At 40.7% G+C, this 18,708-nt stretch overlaps 1 protein-coding gene across 5 annotated transcripts in view; it reads right to left on the bottom strand.

Annotated features, from left to right (window-relative positions):
- Positions 1–829: 829 nt before the first annotated feature.
- TNIK (TRAF2 and NCK interacting kinase) overlaps positions 830–18,708 on the bottom strand; it is a 418,711-nt gene continuing 400,832 nt past the window's right edge. For 4 of the 5 annotated variants that reach the window (XM_082624735.1, XM_082624739.1, XM_082624737.1 and 1 more), the window contains 7 exons: positions 17,341–17,484; positions 14,610–14,744; positions 11,298–11,398; positions 8,880–9,029; positions 6,437–6,596; positions 6,058–6,197; positions 830–3,646 (listed from right to left, as the gene is read on the bottom strand). In XM_082624735.1, the coding sequence (XP_082480861.1) occupies positions 3,563–3,646; positions 6,058–6,197; positions 6,437–6,596; positions 8,880–9,029; positions 11,298–11,398; positions 14,610–14,744; positions 17,341–17,484 (914 nt within the window). In that variant the 3' untranslated portion in view covers positions 830–3,562. The remainder of the gene's footprint in view (positions 3,647–6,057; positions 6,198–6,436; positions 6,597–8,879; positions 9,030–11,297; positions 11,399–14,609; positions 14,745–17,340; positions 17,485–18,708) is intronic. The other variant, XM_082624736.1, reaches the window with a different exon arrangement.

Genomic DNA, 18,708 nt, shown 5'->3' with positions numbered 1-18,708 from the left:
ATTAAGATGCTTTTAAAGAATGTGTACTTGATGCAACGTATGTAAGAAGCGTGTCTTGGAAAGCTGTGTCAAAGTGTTAGAAAAATGGAGTCCCTGTTTGAGTGGCCTTGTGGGATGTCATCTGTGCCTTAACCTATACTGTTGAAGTAGCTCTAAGTCTTCTTGAAGCACTGTTCGAAAGTCTTCAAGACAAATGATATCTAAATAGAGTCATTAGATTTTATGTGGCACTTAGTGCAAGCTGTCTTCACTTATATTGTGTGCAAGGACAATGGTCTGAATGTAACTGGCATGGAGAGAGAGTACTCTCCCCATCTGAAGGGATCTTACAGGTCTGCTGTTCCCATTACCCACTGCATGGAGGAATCTTCTCTAGCGTCCCGGACTAGCACTCAGCAATGATAGTCACCTGACAGACCCTGGCCACGACGATGGTGTGAGCAGCTGCAGTGGATGTGACTGCATGATTATCAATTGAGAGTAGCAAGAACAGAAAAGATCTAGGGAAACTTACTTTGGGGGAGGGAGGGCTCAGTTTCTCTTTGTATAGAAATCTTAATAAAAATTTCTTTGGTCTTGAAACTAGTTTCAGTTTTTAGTTTTATTTTTTCCTGCTGGGGATTTTATCTCTGGAACTGGCTCATTTTATTTTTAAGATGATATTGAGAGGGATGAAAAGCACAACCACCCCCTCACCCCTGCCCCCTCCCCCCCAAAAGAATAAAGAATTAAAGCAAACCCAAAAGTTGGGAATTGTTACGGGCCCAAGAATAGTTATTCTGAAATATTCTGCATGACCTAGGCCTCAGTATTTCAGGGCTAGGGCCAGTCCTGATGGAGGAAAATGTATTTTTGGAGATAAAAGCTTCAAAGAATTCTTTAGAAATCTTTTAAGGAGCACAGCTTTGTGGGGGGCCCTTTTTAAATTTGGTTTTGCCTTGTACTCTGTGTAAGATATTTGTACAAAAATATAAAAGGCATGGCTTGATGTTTAACGTCTGTGTTTTATTGTTCTTGGCACCAGAAAAGCTCATGTTCTATGTTATGTCACTGTACATACTGTAAACAAGACTGCATTAATATTGTTCTCTTATGATTTTTTGTTTCAATGAATCTAGGCTTTAAAAAATACATTCACAAACTACCTTATGTTTAAACACAATGATTCCCTTTTATTTCTTAACTGTACCCCAAATCCCACAATAAAAAAATCATTTAAAGCTGTGTGTTTCGAACTTACCACTTAGAAATAAAAACAAAACAAAACATAAAAACAAAGATCAGTTTGCAACATAATTTAAAGAAGCTTCTGGTTTAAAATACCACAGCAGCAATATAAAGAGCTGGTGGCAATCACATGCGGGGATGAGCCCCAAATCAATATATCTTGTCCACGTCAGCATCCAATTACAGTAGTTGCTAAATTCAATCCAAAACGTTATTGCTGAATTTGTTGCACGGAATTTGTGAAGCTAATATTGTCCAGCAGCAGAACCTTAGCAGTAAAAATGAGAACGGGAGGATAGCATTGTTTTTGAGCACTAAAGGGACCACAATGAGGACATCTTGGTGATCGCCTGAAGATAATCCTCAATTCCATACCTGTGTTACCTGCTTAAAATAAATGCAAATGACAACCACCTTTACAGGAGGGGCAGAATCATCTATAACAGAACTAGAATATTTCCCCTTCCCTGTCCCCCTCTTGCCCAAGCCACCAGATTGAAATGGCGCCGTTTTCCTAATGTGTATTTCGTTCTCATTAATAGTACATCAGCTGCTCATGTATTTAGGCAAAATCAGTAGGATCATAGATTTTTTGTTTTTTGATCTGTTTAGAGTAATTGTTTTCTCCAGAAACAAGCCACATTAGTTTTGTTGTTGGATTTTTTTTTTCCAATTTTTCAAGAAGAACAATTTGGTCAACTACTGTTTTATTTTAAAATATTAAGTGCACCTGAGATTGCCAGTTGAGCTCTCTATATGTCTCCTGGAGATAACACTGCTGTGATGAACAGTGAAACAAAACAAACGAAACGAGGTAGGTTAAAACAGGAAGCGCAACACAGATATCGTTTTGCAACACCTTGATACCACAGGCGGCCATGCTGGTAGCTTTGGAAAAAAAAATCCCAGACAGTCACGTAAAAGTTCAAATCATCCGCGTAAGAGTCTATAAGGACATAAGTCAACCTGAACGAAATACATACATATTCTGCACAAATGTTGTTTACCGTATGTTGGGTAATTTGGAGGAAGTTAGATGATTAGGGTCTCAGAATTTTGGCCAAAGCCTTGCTTTCAAGTTCTATAACATCTGAACCGATGATGCCCACTGGGTCTCAGGCAGGCTTAGTAGTCTAGTCCCTTCTCTCACCAACCCAGAGAGAACACAGGCAGCTCAGAAACATTTATTATTATTATTTTTTCAGTCACAGTTTTCATCTTGGGAAAGTGGCACCTTCAGGAGAAAGCTGGGAACGACCAGAGCTTGGATCTTATTTATCCTCCAATTCCCAGAAAGAACAAAGTCTTAACTCCTAATGAAGCCCGAACAGAGTGACCTCTTAGCTGGGAAGTTTTGTGCATTTGGAAAAAAAAAAAAGTGTGTGTGTGTGGGGGGGTATATACATTTTTAGCTTGTTTCCAGAAGCTCTTTCTGTCTGACCCCCTCTGTCATCCCATCTTTTGCCCTGATCTGTTGCATAATCGCTGAGGCAATGTTGTATTATAGAGTCCCTCATTCACTAGAGCCAACTCAACTCAATGGCACTACTATCCCATTCAACACACTCTGTTCTGTACAGGGCCATATAAAATAGGGCCTGCCAGACTCACAAAAATGGTAGTTGATTTTATTAGTCTAAGGCTAGTAGTTTAGCCATTTAAAATCTATTTCCCGAAAGAGGGGAAAACTAGTATTTTTCTTCTCTTTTAAAAATCCATTAGCAGTTGCTATCAAAAAGCAACCTTTTGGGTTCGTGAAGGCAAAAGAGTTCTACAATTACCCCACTATGTAGTTATGGCCTTCAGTGTAAAGAGATAAGGTACATTTATTGTGCTGTCTCTCACCATTCGAAATTGGAAATTTTACAACACATTGTATACTTAAAGCTAGCAGGCAGACAGAATTAAAAACAGACATTTTCTCAGTATGCATTCTTTCCCCATTCTTACAAAGTAAAGGGGCAAAGAAAAAAGGTAAAAAAACAAAAAAAAATAAAACTCAAAAACCCAGCAGAACACAGCTTAATCATAAGAGCACACAATATTTGTTTCTATCCCTAACTCCGAAGAGCACATGGTCCATCTTTGTCCACAGACAACGCAGCATTCTTGGGGATCTCCGGGAAATTCCTGCCACCTTTTTCTCTCCTTCTCAACCAGGCTGCAACATTGAAAGATGGACTGTACTGGGACGGGTGGAGGGAGAGGAAAAGGGTAAAGTGGTATGGTCAACCAAGCCTTCTGATTCTGCCTCTAGACTGGCATAAGTCCACATGAGTTATGTTCTTTTAAATTAGAAATAACGCCATGAAGATAAGTGCCAAGTGCTCTTCTGTTACCAGTTCATCATGGAATTTCTGTTGAGGGTCATGAAAAACACTTGGCTACTTCCTCCAGATCGCACGGATGCAAAAAATACCTGTTTGAAATTAAAAAGAAGTTAGTTCAACTGCATGGTTTCTTTCCCTCTTTTCTTCAACCGTCCATCCATTTTCTCTCACATGTCCTATCCTTGCCATGTGTCAGCTCTTAAGACTTAATGGCTGGTGTTTATAAAGTGCCTTTTAATACAGTGCATCCTCTGTAAACATTCCTGCCTTTATTCCTATGAAGGTTACTATGACTGATTGTGGCATTGGCCTTCAGGGACCCAGAAGGGGCTATATCTTGATTTGTAACGCTCACTTTTTACAAGGGAGTTTCGTGCTAGGATAATATGCTGGATTTCTGGTCTAGGACACAACATGTCCTTTGTTAATTTCTGGAAAGCCACAGGGGCTCCCCTTTTCTCTCCCCTAATAACAAGAGGGCAGACTTTGGGAATGAAGAGAATCCTCTCACATTTCCAAAGTCAAGGGGGAATTTGGGGCCTACTGACTACTATACAACTTCATTTCTCAATTAAGAAAAAACAATAAGTGGTTCTGGTCAGATAGGGTAAGGTGTTTAATGCCTATTCACTTTGGCATTCCAAGAGTTAATGCTTGGTTTCTCTGCTGATGAATGCATATCTTAGGCCAAAGGAGACCATGGCATTAGTAAGGAGAACCACAGCCCATTCGGTCTGGGTCTGCTAAATCATTTTATCAAACAACTGAGAGAAGCGAGCAAAATTTGGGGTACAGCTTGCTTGAGCTGAACGTCAATGAACCACTGCCCAGCAAAATAATATTCTGGGCTGTGGCCAAGTCCTTCAGTCAGCCAACACAAAACTTTGGTCCAAGGCATTTACTTTTGTCATTAGTTTAAAGTCTCTGCTACTTCATTCTCACAGTTTCTTCAGAAGAATGTTGTCTCTCCCAACAACTTCTTAGGAAGTTCTGTGGAAATGCTCATCTTTCAGCTAATGCTACATATGTAAGTAAAGCTACTGTTAGGGTCAGTGAATCGAAACGGGGAAGCACAGAGGACCCATGGGAACACAATGAGGGAAAGAAAGGGCTGCTGTTGTCTCCAGGTTCTGTGAGCCCTGGCTCTAAACCTCGGGCCCCAGATGCTGGTGTGGTCCCAGCCTGCTGCTGAGGGTGTGGTCGTGACTTGAAATTGGCTTTCTGGGGTGGGACTTCAATGAACTGGAGTGTGGGTGTCCATGCCCAGATCACTCCTAGTCTTATGATTCCCAGAGACTAGGCGGGGGTTGGAATTTTACTAGGGGTCAGGTCTGTTTTCTGGTGTATTCTGATAAGGGCCTGGGACCATCCTTGCCATCCCCAGCTGTTGTACACCCAGACCACACCAGACCATACCAGGTCAGAGTACTTGGCTACTCCAGGGCCAGACTAAGACCGGCCTGGCTTCTGGGGAATGGGAGTGAGTCAAGAGATGCAGGTCTGTTCAACCTGTCACGTTCTTTTCTATAGATGTTTATGTCTGCTGTTTTGGGGACAGCATTTCTAAGTTGGCCATGGTCCCAAAGGACGAATTCACAAATACAGTATAGCTTAGCTACTAAAAACTCTGGGTTAGTCTACAGGGAGGGCAAGGGAGAAGCAGCACTGCGGCAGAATAGGCCTTCTGGGCGACATCATGCCAGACAAACACCGCCGATTTCACTGGAAAACAGTCCCCCTATGACACTTCAGAAGAAACATGGCTGGAATGACACAGGACATGGCACTAGTTGAGTTTGTGATTGTGCATTCCTTAAGGTATGGGTGACACTTTTAAAAAGTTTATATTTCTACATGTCAAATGTTTTACATTTAAAATCGAATATAATGTGATGGGTTACGTCCCAATAGTGATTTTGTGAAAAGTCTAAAAGTGGGGTATAAAGTTGACCCACTGTGAGATGACTAATGAGAGGCCGGCTCTTCTAAGTGCTTAGGAGAATTTGGGGTATTTGCTGAGTCATCTTAAGGCCTGCAAGCCACACAAGTTACTAAGAGTTTACAAGAAATATTTTAGATGTTTTTATGTCTTTTTTTTTTTTTTTTTTTTTTTTGCGGTACACGGCCTCTCACTGTTGTGGCCTCTCCCATTGCGGAGCACAGGCTCTGGACACGCAGGCTCAGTGGCCACGGCTCACGGGCCCAGCTGCTCTGCGGCATGTGGTGTCTTCCCGGACCGGGGCACGAACCCATGTCCCCTGCATCGACAGGCGGACTCTCAACCACTGCGCCACCTGGGAAGCCCTTATGTCTTTTTTGATGCGTGAATAACATATTTTGAGGATTCACATGAATCAAACCAAATAATGCCATTTCAAGATAATATTGATTGTTTAACACAGATGTGATTCAAATCAGTATAAAGGAAAATGAAGGTTTCACAGGTACCTGGTGGTCTCTTAAAATGCAAACACTAATGCAAATGTTGAAACGGATTTACCTTATCATTTCTTTCACATAGAAACTTTAACCTTTGAGCTCGCTTATGCATAAATACTCCATCCAAATGTCCTGTTTCCACTGACCGGATCTCAATAGCTTTCTCGCCCCAGCCCATTATCTGATTGGAATGAATGTAGGCTGTCAAAAGGAATTTCCAAAACTGCATTAAAAACATTAGATGGGCAATAACTCACAGCATCTGTTCACATCTTAACCACAAAAATGACAAACGACTTGAGATAAACAGACAAAGCAAGTCTTACAAGTGTTATTCACAGACTTTTTTTTGTGGAATCAAATGGTTGTTTCACATTTCTTGACTTTCGTTTCATTTGGGGGGTGTAACTGCTGAAGGAGATAAGGAATGGTTAACCTACCCACAGACGTGGGCATTTCTCCCCATTGGAGCACCACATCCTTAGTTATCCGGCCGTAGGTGTTTACATACACCCCCTCATCCTCATAGCAAACAAGCATTTCCATTCCATCTGTTTTAGGCAAGATGACAATGGCATGAGGAGTAATATTGCCCTGAATCTAGAAGACAAAGAAAAGCCAGGCATTATTCTTTTAAAAAATAAGACAGTATCTTAGCTATTAATCTCTAAGAATTGCAAAGAAAAAAAAAGTTTTTCTTTTCCCTTTTCCATTTACATTCTAGAGACTGACGTTTGGCTTTGCTTAATTTAACCACCGACCTGTCAAATACCCTGGTAAATACAAACTTAGGCACTAGGTTGAGAATCCAATTTACCTGTTCTAAAAGCAACAACTACAGCTATGGAGCAACTGCCCTGTGCCAAGCGTGGGCCCTTTCCATGTATATCTTCTGGCCTTTAAAACAGCTCCCTATGCTAGATATTTCTGTCTACAGATGAAGCAACTGCATCTCAGAGGGGTTATGTAATTTGACCAAAGCTGCACTAGTATATGGTGGTAGAATTGGGATTTGAGCACATTCCCGTGGACGTTGAAAATCTCGTGTTTTCTACCTACTTCCAAAAAAGATGAGGAGAATGCAATCCAGTTGGATCTGATGGAAACAGCCCAAGTGGGCCCAAAAGGTGGGACCAAAACAGGCTATGAACAGTCAATACAGATTGTTTATCCGTATGCCTAATAAGTCCCCTACATACGAACCTTCAAGGTGCGAACTTTCCAAGGTGCGAACGTGTGTTCGCATGTCCAATATTCACGTGCCTGGTGTACATTGTGACGTGCGTGCATCCTCTACAAGTGGTTGTGCTTTTGTGTACTTTACAGTACTGTATAGAGTACAGTAGTACAGTATCATTAGTTCAAGCCCAGGATGTCCGGAAGGAAGCGTAAAAGCAGCGGTGATGCAGCTGGTACTGCTAAGAAGGGCCAGCTGTTGTACTGTACTGCTGTACTTCTCAGGGTACTTACTGTACTGTAAGATTAAAAATGCTTTCTTTATTTTTTTGTTTGTTTTTTGTGTATTATTTATGTGAAAAGTATCATAAACTTATTACAGTACAGTACTACATAGCCGATTGTGTTAGTTGGGTACCCAGGCTAACTTTGTTGGACTTATGAACAAACTAAACTTATGAACTTGCTCTCAGAACGGAACTCATTCTTATGTAGGGGACTTACTGTAGTCCAAATTAATGGCTTGTTGAGAAAAAAATTTAAAAATTACCGTTCACTAAAAAAAAAATCATACTATTCAGATAAGTGTAGATTGACTTGTTCTGGGAAAAGAGACGTGGTGCTGCTGCGATCCCCTGGTTGAGAATGTCATGGCCGTCCAGTAGGTACATGGTGGACAGGAATGAGGGGATGGAGGATGATCATGGGGACAGCCCAGTCCCCTCACCAAGAGCACGGGCTGTGAGTCCTGTGTGCACATACACACACAAGAAAAGCTGTAATGTAACAACCAATGACGTATGTGTGTCGTGCACCAAAACAACTTTTTTCAATTGTTGTGTTCCTTTGGAGTAAAGTCTTTAAAGTCTCAAAATACCACACAGCAACAGATTAGGTCTCAGACTTTGTTGATGAATAATTTCTACTGTATGTTAGCCTTGGGACTACATACATTAGAGGAAACACAATTTACACTGCACTCATCCTACTACATGAAACCATGGGCAGCACGTCCCTTAAAAGTCATGTTTTAGGCAATGTGTCAGTATAGTAATATTAATAGTACAATTTGCAGGGCCTTGTGCCAACTACTTTAGATGTATGAGCTCACTTAATGCTGATGATAATCCTATGTGATAGGTCCTCTTAGCCCCATTTTACAGATGTGAAAGCTGAGGGTTGGACAGGCTGCCTAATGTGTCCACTATTGCAAAGCGAATAGGTGCAAGAGCCAGAGCATGTGCTCCAGGGTGTCTGATTCCGCTACGTGACACTGTCCTCCACTTGAAGAGAGGAACAATAGCAGAAAAAGGATCACTGGACTTCTCCCACATAAAATGAACCAATCTCCTTCAAAAACTAAAAATAGATGCTCATCTACTATAGTCTTGCTTAAAAAAACAGAATCTATGCCCTTGAACGAAAACCACTGTATGTATTTTAATGTAAAATCCAATGAGACAACATGTCCAGTAAATGGCAAATAATTGCTATTACGTGTTACTCAATTTTAAGCAGCCATAAAAATCAGTTAAAGTTACATGTTTTGTGTCTTAAAAGCCTCATCTATTTAGTGAAGACCATAAGTCCATCTACTTTACTGATTAGTAAAAGTTAGCATGACCTCCACTAAAAATGTACAAAAACAAATCCATACACACAGGTTGTGGAACAGAGAGTCTTGACAGTCTGCTTCCAGGAACTTACATGAGATGGTATGTAGATATCATAAGAGTTTCCTGAATCAACATCAATTACATGGAAACCAGTGTGTGAACCAAAAATAACCTTTAATCTTTGACCTTCTTCTACTGTGAGATCAACAAGCAGTGGCTTGTGCTGGAGATCTGCAAAAGACTTTAAAAATCACCCCATGAGTACCCACATCATTCAAAGACATTATCTTAATAAATTTTTCCTTTAGCCATTTCCTGTGGAAGTTAATGTCTGACTTTCTTAAATTGAAAAGCTAGGAAATCTTTCTTTCAATTTTAGGGCTACTCATATTCTGACTCTGGGAGGAAGAGTCAGAAAAGCATCCATTTGTTCCCCTTTTTCTACCCCTTGTGCTCCAGGGCAGAGAAGCTGGTTGACAGTTGTCAGTTTTGATAGTATCGTCATATATTAAAAACTTGGTGTCTGGGTGCTGCTGTTCTTCCCTGTTTACTTCTGGCCTTTTCCCCAAGAAGAAGGTCCAGTCACCTCTCTGGCCCCTCCCCTTCCCAAGGGACAGCCAGGCCCAGGCATGGCTACTACCTTTTCAGAGACAGACTGGGTGGGCAGGCGGGCCAGCCCTGTGCTAAGCCTGTTCAGGGTTAACAGGCATGCTCTGGTTCTGACTCTCCTGGGTGAATGAGTACACATCAGGCTGGTGCTTTCTCTAAACTTAATGTTGAGATCTGAGACTTGGGTTTGGGCGATAGAGGACGGTGGGGATGATTCATCTCAAGACTCACGGTTTACGTTGGCTAGCTGGGTTTAAAGGGAAAAGAAAAAAAGAACTCCAGCCACGTTTATCAAAGTTCTGTGTGTGAGACTCCAGAGTCTAAGCCCCAACTAACTGTCAAGTGTTCCTCTGTTTTCCTTTGCCATTATTTAATCCACACTCCACCTGTATTGGCCTTGGAGTCTGGGCGAGAATCTGTAAAACCACAAGTGCCTTGGCTACCATGCCACCGTCACCTAACAGACCCCTCCCTCCTTCTCTTTTGCTAACATCATTCTCACATATGGGAGGTTCGAGCCTCATCTCCTTGTCCCACGGGAGGGCTCGACCCCCTGCCAGCTCCAGTCTTTCCTCTTCGAGTCCTTGCCTTTGCTCTTCCCTCTTTCTAGGCTGGCCATGGTTTGCTCAACAAAGCATTTTGCAGTCAATCCTGCACTTTGGCTAGTACACTGATGACAGTAACTTCAGAACCGGAATGGGAACGGGATCGTGATTGAAAAGCTTTTGTGAAGAGAGATTTTGGCAGGACAGCAGCACAGCCGCACAGCCGTAGCTGTCAGGAGTCATCCCTGAAGCGTTATTACTAACCCAATGCATTCCAAACATTTCTCTCCATAAAAGCGGGGTTAACGAGTGGGGCCCATTTCGCATCTTCCTGAGCACATCACAAATGAACTCCTTGCCCTGCTAAAGGAACAAGATAGAAGCGGGGGTGATTCAACTCTGAAGAGGGCTTTGTAATGTTCCCAAGGCAAATTCTGCCCTCACGTGGCATATGTGGCAACAGAAAATACATAAAGGGTCAAAGAAAGATAATAGTCATAAAGGTGGGGAGAAAAAGTGAGGGCCAAGGAGATATAAAGAAAGAGAGAGATGTAGGCAGAGAGTAAGAATGAACAGAAGGTAAATTCACACTGGCTATGGGTAGACTGTGCAGCTCTGAAAACATCAGAGTGCCTGTAAGCACTGGTCCTTCTGGCATTTGGGGGTCAGCTTTCATGATCTGGAGTCAATGGGACCAGCATTTCCCCATCCTACTTCTGCTGAAGCTCATTAGTTATCAAGCCAACCACAGTGGGTACAGACTTAGACAAGGTAAAAAATGAAACAGCAATGAAAATTGAAGGATGCAGAGAAACTAGGCCATTTCCATATGTGACTACATTCAGTATTCATTTCAGAGAAGTCCAACAGCAATGGGGATATATAAGCATCAAGTGAGTTTTAGCGACTTTTCCCCAAAAGGCTTACGAGGATTACAAGATTTAGAGACTCAGTTCAGCCTTGAGCTTCAGTGCTGCTTGCTGTTGATCTGCCTTTTTCAGATGAAATATCAAGAGAGTGCCCTAGTTAGGTGGGTGTATAATAAATCTCATTGCCTACTAGCATAATGAATGCGTTGCCTGGTCACCATTCCATACTAAATGCCACTTAGAGATGAGGATGCATAGACCTGAAATGGAGGAGGGTGTACCCAAATTTTAATTTGACTAATTAACAGTATTTACTAATACCTAGTCTTTACTTTTAGAATAACAAATAAGAGCTCCTACACTTTTAAAAGAGGTTTATTATATACAGAAAAATTGGTACTAGTGTAAGTTAACCACTGTTAACTGATGGGAACCTAAACTATATAAAAAAACAAGCCCTTGTTAGGTAATCACATGCCTACTTACCTTAAATGCCATGAACTTATGATATGGTTTAGGAGCCCAAGCATATATCTCCACAGCATTCTTTAAGGCAATCACCAAGAATTTGATCCTTTCATATTTGACTGTAATAGAAAAATTATGAATTAAAATAGTTCATTAATTTATTCAAGTTTTTGTATTAATGAATGTGTAAACCACTATATATATATATATATATATATATATATATATACATATATATATATATATATATATACACACACACACATATATATCATCCTGATTGAGGGTAATGCTCTGGTGTGGGATGTTCTCATAGATACAGATTTAACTTCCTTTAATGTACTTGGTTTGCAGGATACTTGGGGCCTTTTGCTTCATACTGAGGGCTCTTTTCTTCATCTAAAGATGTAACTGGCTTAGGACTGCCTCTAAGCACCAGGTCTAGATGTGAATTATTTATTCTAAGAAGAATCTGTATAAAAATCCTTCATGTTTCCTTGCCTGGCTTTTATGTTCACACACATGTAAGCAGCTGAGAGCTGATATGGCAAGATGGTAGAAAAATCAACAAATGGGTAGAGACATAATGGCTGCTGTTCGCTTATTATTCAAATTTGGATTCCAGTTATTAGGAATTCAAAAAGGACAGTGCCCTTAACATGAGACCCCAGAGAGATCCCTCTCCCTTCCTGCTATGTGAGGTTATAGGAAAAAGACCACTGTCTATGCCCCAGGAAGCAGACCCTCACCAGATACTGAATCTGCCACCAACTTGATCTTGGCTCTTCCCAGCCTCTAGAGCTGTGAGAAAGAAATTTATTTTGTTTATAAGCCACCCAGCCTGTGGTATTCCGTTATAGCAGCTTGAACAGACTAAGACAGTACACATGGCAGTCTTTTTATTTACAAAATGTTTGAACAAACAGAGTATTCTGTGTCCTAAAGAATTTAGCCCAGGATAACTGACCAAATTCTTGTTCTCTGAGCTCTTTTTCTGTAGCATGCCTCTCCTGTTTACTATTCTGTCTTTAATATAATTTCAAATACTTCTTCAGTGATTTATTTCCATATTTCTAAATGACATGCTGGTAATGTTATTTACAACTTTTTTCAGCTGTAGATATTACCTACTGACTCTGGAGAATGGAAAGGGTCTAGTCTCTTACAGCAGTCTCCTCTCTCTAGATCTCTCTCTCAAACGTACACATCTCTTCCTCCCCACACCTCCAATATAGTTATATTTACGAGTTTTGGTTAAGTCAAAATCCTGTGTTTAAATCATTATTGTTCATAGATGAGGCATGTAGTATACCATTATTATAATTCCTTTCTTGCTTTCAAATTTTTTTCACTTCCTTATTTTCTATGTATGCATCTCTAAGCACATGGAAACTTTCTGTTAGTGCTCTCAGTACAGTCAAATATGGCAGGTAATCTATTAGTAACATTTTATTTTTCTTGTAGGTACCTCTTCCTGAACCCTCCATTGTCCCACTTTGCCTGGACTAATTTCTTTCTCCTTCTCTGTCTCTCTTTCTATATATACACATCCTGCTTGTTCTGTTTCTCTGGAGAGCCCTGGCTAATACAGATGGGTTATAAAATACTAAGTGAAAAAATTTTTTCCTTTAGAACTTTGAAAGCCTTGCTCCATTGTCTTTTTTTCTTTTTTCTTGGCCGTGCTGCACGGCATGTGGGATTTTAGTTCCCTGACCAGGGATCAAACCCTCGCCACCTGCAGTGGGAGCATGGAGTTTTAACCACTGGACTGCCAGGGAAGTCCCCTCCATTGTCTTCTAACCTTCTAGTACTGCTGCAAGTCCCAGGCCACCTAATTCTGTGTCTATTACATGTAAACTGTTCATTTATTTACTTATAATTTGAAAGCTTTAAGAGCCTTCTCATTTCCTGGGTGCTGAAATATCATGTTGCTATGTCTTCTTGTGAGTCTTTTTTCATTCACTATACTAGGTACTCAGTGAATCTTTTTAATTTGAGATTTTGAGGTCTTAATTCTAGAAACTTTTCTTGTATTCTTTCTTTGATGCTTTCTTCCCCTTCCACTTCTTAATCTTTTTCCTAAAACTCGTGTAACTTACATTTTGAACCACTTGGACTGAAACTTTTATTCTCTTACCCATTCTTTTTTCTTTTCTTTTCATTCTACTTTCTAGGACATTTCTCATCTTTGTCTTCTGACTCTTCTACTGCATTTTCTATTCCTGCCAATATATTTTAATTTCCAAGATTTTTTTTCGTGGTCTCTGAATGACATTCTCCAACCCTGTTCCATCTTTTTAAAAAAAATAACACCTATTCTTCTTTTATGGAAACAGTATTTCTAAACTCTCTGAAGTTATTATATTGATAGTTTCTTTAAAAAAATTTTTGTTCCACTCCTCATTATCCTTGTTTCCTCTAAAGTCCCTTCTTTCTGTTTAAGTTTCCTTCCCATTAGTGGATTTTCCCACTGTCTGCTCTAGTGGGCTTATCGACTGATGGGTTTCACTTTTAAGGTGGTTAGATAGCATGCTCTTTTCACGGCATTTCAAATATTAGTACCTCAACATCTTTTCTTGCTGGCCATTTAGTTTCTCCAAAGACCATCTTTCAATCTCTTGCTTGGGAGTATAAGCATGGCTGGCAACATTTGGGGTGCTAAACAGGGGAAGGAGGTGTGTGTGTGTGTGTATTAGTGTGTCCTTATAATTCAATATTCGCCATCAACAGATTGGCTGTGCCCACCTTTCATCTTCTGCTGCTGTCAGGGAGGGTGGCTGTCTGACTGGGTTCTGGAGGATTTACTGTTCATCAACTTTCCAACAATCCTCCCATTTTCAATCCCACCCTCCACCTCCATCTCAGATACACCTGGGGCCTCAGGTCCTGGGCCTTTCTGGGTGCTGTTGAGTGATTGGATTGATTTTGATGACTTTCCTCACAGCAGACTTCGAATTCAGCATTTCCTGGTCAGCTAGTTCTGTTCCTAGTCATCTAACAATTCTTGTTCAATTTTGTTGACATCTCTTATCTGTTTTCTCTTCTCCTGGTCCCTTTGTCCTTGTAGGTTTACAGCACTTTTATTTCTTCATGGTTATTTTAATGGGTCTTTGGGAGTGAGTTCAAACTGGAGCCTAAGACTTTATTCTGAATGCATTCTTTGAACTTCATCAATCTAACTTTCTGGGGAAATAATGCAAGTATATTTAAGGTTCCAGCAGTGTCTTAAACTGGTCACAAATGCATCATCAATATCTGATGGAAAAAAACTAAATGAAACTTAACTGAGTAATTTGGATTGAGCAAACAATTCCATGTCTTCAGACTTACCAACTTTGTAATGTATACAGCCTTCCAAGTCCCCAACAGTGATCCAGCCTTGTTTCTTTTCTACTTCTGGGTCATTGTGTAATATTCTGTTTCTTAACCATGAAAGATAGTAAACTCGTAGCTTATTCTTCTTTCCTGTTGAAGTAATAGAACTTTAATTTCAAGGCCCTGAGACAGCTTTTTCTCTCAGTCCTTCTCCATCTCCATTTTATTTTATTTACACTTGTGTGTGTGTCTGTGTATGTGTGAAGGCACAATAACCAGTGTCTCCAGCATCATCAAAGTATTGTCTCTGCCAGAACTTATGATCAAGACAGGTCCAAGTGTTTTGGGCAAATAACCATTGCACAATTTGTCTTTACCTTCTGGTGCTTTCTTATTTGAGCAAGGTGCTCTTATTCTCTCCTCCCAGTGCAAAGGGCAGTGTCTGCTCAGTAAGACCTAATTCTGTAATGGAATGGTTGATCAGTGTTCCAAAACATTCCAGATCTAATTACATGAAGGAGTTTTGACAACTGGACATTTTAGCATACTCACGTGTGACTACCTTTCCCTCACCTTCTACCCAACGGCATATGTTAATGCAGAGCCCCCCTTACTCGCCTCCTCTATTACTTTAAAGATGACAGCTGGTAGTAGGTTCATTTTACCAAACAGAAAAAGGAATTTCTTAAGGAGATATGAGAAACAAGTTCAATGACGGCAATCAGGGCTCAGAAAATAACTCTTGGACATGTTTACAGTGCTGAGATCCCTAAAAGGAGTGTCAAACAAAAATAAGAACGGAGAAAAAGATGTGTACTTGGAAAAAAACACAAAAGTTCCCTTTGGTAAATGATGGGAAAGAGATCATGGAGTAAAGAATTCTTAGTATGATAAGGAAACGTCTTAAAAACATTGAGGAGTTTTAAATTGAGGAGCAAAATTTAATATATTGAGATTATCTGAGTACCAGATAAGAAGATATCCCTTGGGGTGGCTTTTCCTAAGTGATCAGTAATTTAAGCCTGTGGGTTATACTTCTTGGGGACTTATTTTCCTTTGACTTCTCTTAGGTGTCAAAAAATGTTCCATATTTTGCAGCTGTGATATATACCAGAAGAAAAGAATTCATTAAAGCATTGCACACTGGATTTGACAGGAGAGTACATTTATAACCTAAATTAAGGGAACCATGTGCAGTTACTATTCCTTTTTATAACCAAAAGCCTTGAATATGCATTGATTTCTATAGCTAGGATGGGCAGGAGGGCTGGTGCTTTCTCCTCTGTGCCAACACAGATCCGAGGGCAGATCAAGAAAATTTGGCTCCTGTTTTTATTTTCTTCTTTCCCTACCTATGAACCTCATGATAATAGGAAATGGTTACACTTTTAAAAATGGGATATGTCACTAGCAACATAATGAAGTCTGAACGTGAATTTTCTGATATCATTTCCACTTTTGGTAGGTGACTGGCAGACGTACGGTTTTAAATTTGATTTGGGGGTATTTCAATCAAGAACGCATTACCCAGAATAAAGGAGTACGCTGAATTAAACAAAAATGATAATACAAGAAGAATTTGCTTGGCAAACCCTTATTTGGGGAGAATAAAAAGAGATGAAACTGAGCATTCAATGGACAGGCAAAAGAGGAAATTGTAGCCTCAAATGAGGGCATTTTCTCAAAACAGAAGTACAGCTGAAGAGTTAAACTTTATTCAAGGTTCAAGCCAAGAGGAGCCCTATGTTTCTCTTTGTAAAACAATGGCTGGCTCTCAAACTTGGCTGCACAGTGGAGACACGTCAGGAGCCATGAAAGCTTCTGAGACCTGGGCCACACTCCCAGATTCTGACCCGCTAGTCTGGGGTGCATCCTGGAGTTTTCACACCTCCTCAGGTGGTTCTAATGTGCAGGGATACTGTCGGTTTCATACTGGATGGGATGGGAGGGGAAAAGAGGGGTATTATTTATTAAACTCCTTCAAACACCATCCGAAAGAAAAAACTTGCAAGAACATAGACTCCTTCAGGTTACATTTTTACCTTGTCAGTAGTAAGGCCTTCACTTTTGTCTCTCTTTTTTTTTAAGCTCTTTTTGGGAAGTGGAAAGCTGCAGAGGGTGGCAATGATTCCTGCCTTCCAATCTCCTTGCAGACTCAATCACCCAATGGGCCAGCTGCACTTGCTAAAATGTCAGTGAACTATAAACTAAAGCAGTTCTTATAAGAAAAGAGACCAGAGAAATTTCTGCTTACAAAATTTCTCACTCCCAGAAGCCTACATTTATTGTTTTGAATTTTATTTTATTTTATTTTTTATACAGCAGGTTCTTAATAGTTATCTATTTTATACATATTAGTGTATATATGTCAATCCCAATCTCCCAATTCATCCAGAAGCCTACATTTTTATATTCTCCATCTGAGAGTGGACGGCAATGACTGGAGTACAGACACCTTAAAAGGATCCTTGCTGAGTCCTGGCAGAGGGTGAAGGCCCATACGTCCACAGCCGTGGTGGTATGTCTCTGTCTCATTCAGATTTCAGGCAGAGGTGAGAGACTTCCCTTTGAAGGTCAGAATCTCTGGAGTTACAAAACGTGGGTGATGTCATTCTGGCCCTACTGCCATAATTTATCGTGCTGCTCGTTGGCTGGGAAGGGCAGAGCTTACTATTCCTTCAGAAGTGAGGTGATCACCTTTTCCATCTGTGCAGACCTGGAGGACTTGGTCACCCCAGCAACATACCTGATATCGTCACGAGGACATTCAGTCCCTCTAGCACATCCATCTGCTGAAATCGCCTCCGGTTGATCAGATTATAAACTTTGCCTTGCCCGCTTCGGTCCAAAAGCATCAGGCCATTTTCAGTTCCCACCAGGAGGTTTACACCTGCAAATTTAAGAAGCATCCCAAGACTGACTCTTATGGACTTTACTCTTCTGCATCCAGGGTCCCTTTAAAACCTAAGAAACTGTGACTTGTAAATATAAACTAATGGGCAAGCAGGTACTACAGTAGGGAGTGTAGAAGTAGTAGCTCTGAGACAGTAATTAAATCACTGTCCCTCTGGTAATGAAATTAGTTTTCTTTTATAAAGTAGTAGCAGCATTCATTACATGTAGCCTTTTACTACCTAAAATAGAGTTCTTCTCAAGAGGAGCCTGAGGCACAGATGTGATGCTAGCACAATCTGCTTTTATTCCTTTCCTGTAACACCCACCCTTTTCTTGGCTCTCTCTATAAACCATACCTCGAGACTTCCCCAAGGTTCACCCCACTCCTATTCATGCAGTGATTTCTAGCCTACCCACCTTCTACATATAATTGAGTGCCCCATTCCCATACTCTATTGGAAGAAAAGTCCTTCTTCCTTCTCACACCAAAGTTTAATTTACATCCCATACTTTAAGGTTCTGCTCTTTGTTAGGGAAATAATAAGCCAATTCAAGTGCAGGTATTACTAGCCCAAGAGGCACAGAAATATTGACTGTAAGGCAGGGGTCCCCAATTCCCCGCCCCCCGCCGTCCGTGGAAAAATTGTCTTCCACGAAACCGGTCCCTGGTGCCAAAAAGGTTGCAGACCGCTGCTGTACGGGACTTCTTAGGCATCTAACTCTAGTCCAGCCCATCTCCCATGCAGTAATTCCTATTACAAAAACTCTGGTAGGTAAGTGGTCTTCTCTGGATAGTTACAATCTTGAAAATTCATCTCTAGGCAAATAAACACCCCTGACTCCCAACATACACACAGACACATGCACACATTGTGAGTTCAGCCGTGCAACGGCCTATATTTATGAACGGGTAACTTTTCCACTTCTTTTGCTTACTGCACATCTGTCTTCTAAGTAACGTGAATGTCTGCTCTTTCAACCACATGTTAGTCAATATGAAACACGGTTATCTTGTTGTCTTCTAATAGTCTCTTCTCCGGAGGACAGAGCCTTACTCCCCTGAAATGGTTTCCAGGCTCTGTGCTCATCCCTGCTAACAACTCAAATGCTTTTGCCCTTATAAAACTGTGGTGCTTCAAACTAGGTGTAGTATTTTAGATGGGTACAGATGAGCCGTGTCCTTCCTTGATCTGTATGTCATGTTTATGGTAACACAGAC

Source organism: Mesoplodon mirus, assembly GCF_964341445.2.
Source record: "Mesoplodon mirus genome assembly, chromosome: 6".
In the NCBI taxonomy this organism is placed as follows: Eukaryota; Metazoa; Chordata; class Mammalia; order Artiodactyla; family Ziphiidae; genus Mesoplodon; species Mesoplodon mirus.
This window is presented reverse-complemented; position numbering and strand designations above follow the sequence as displayed.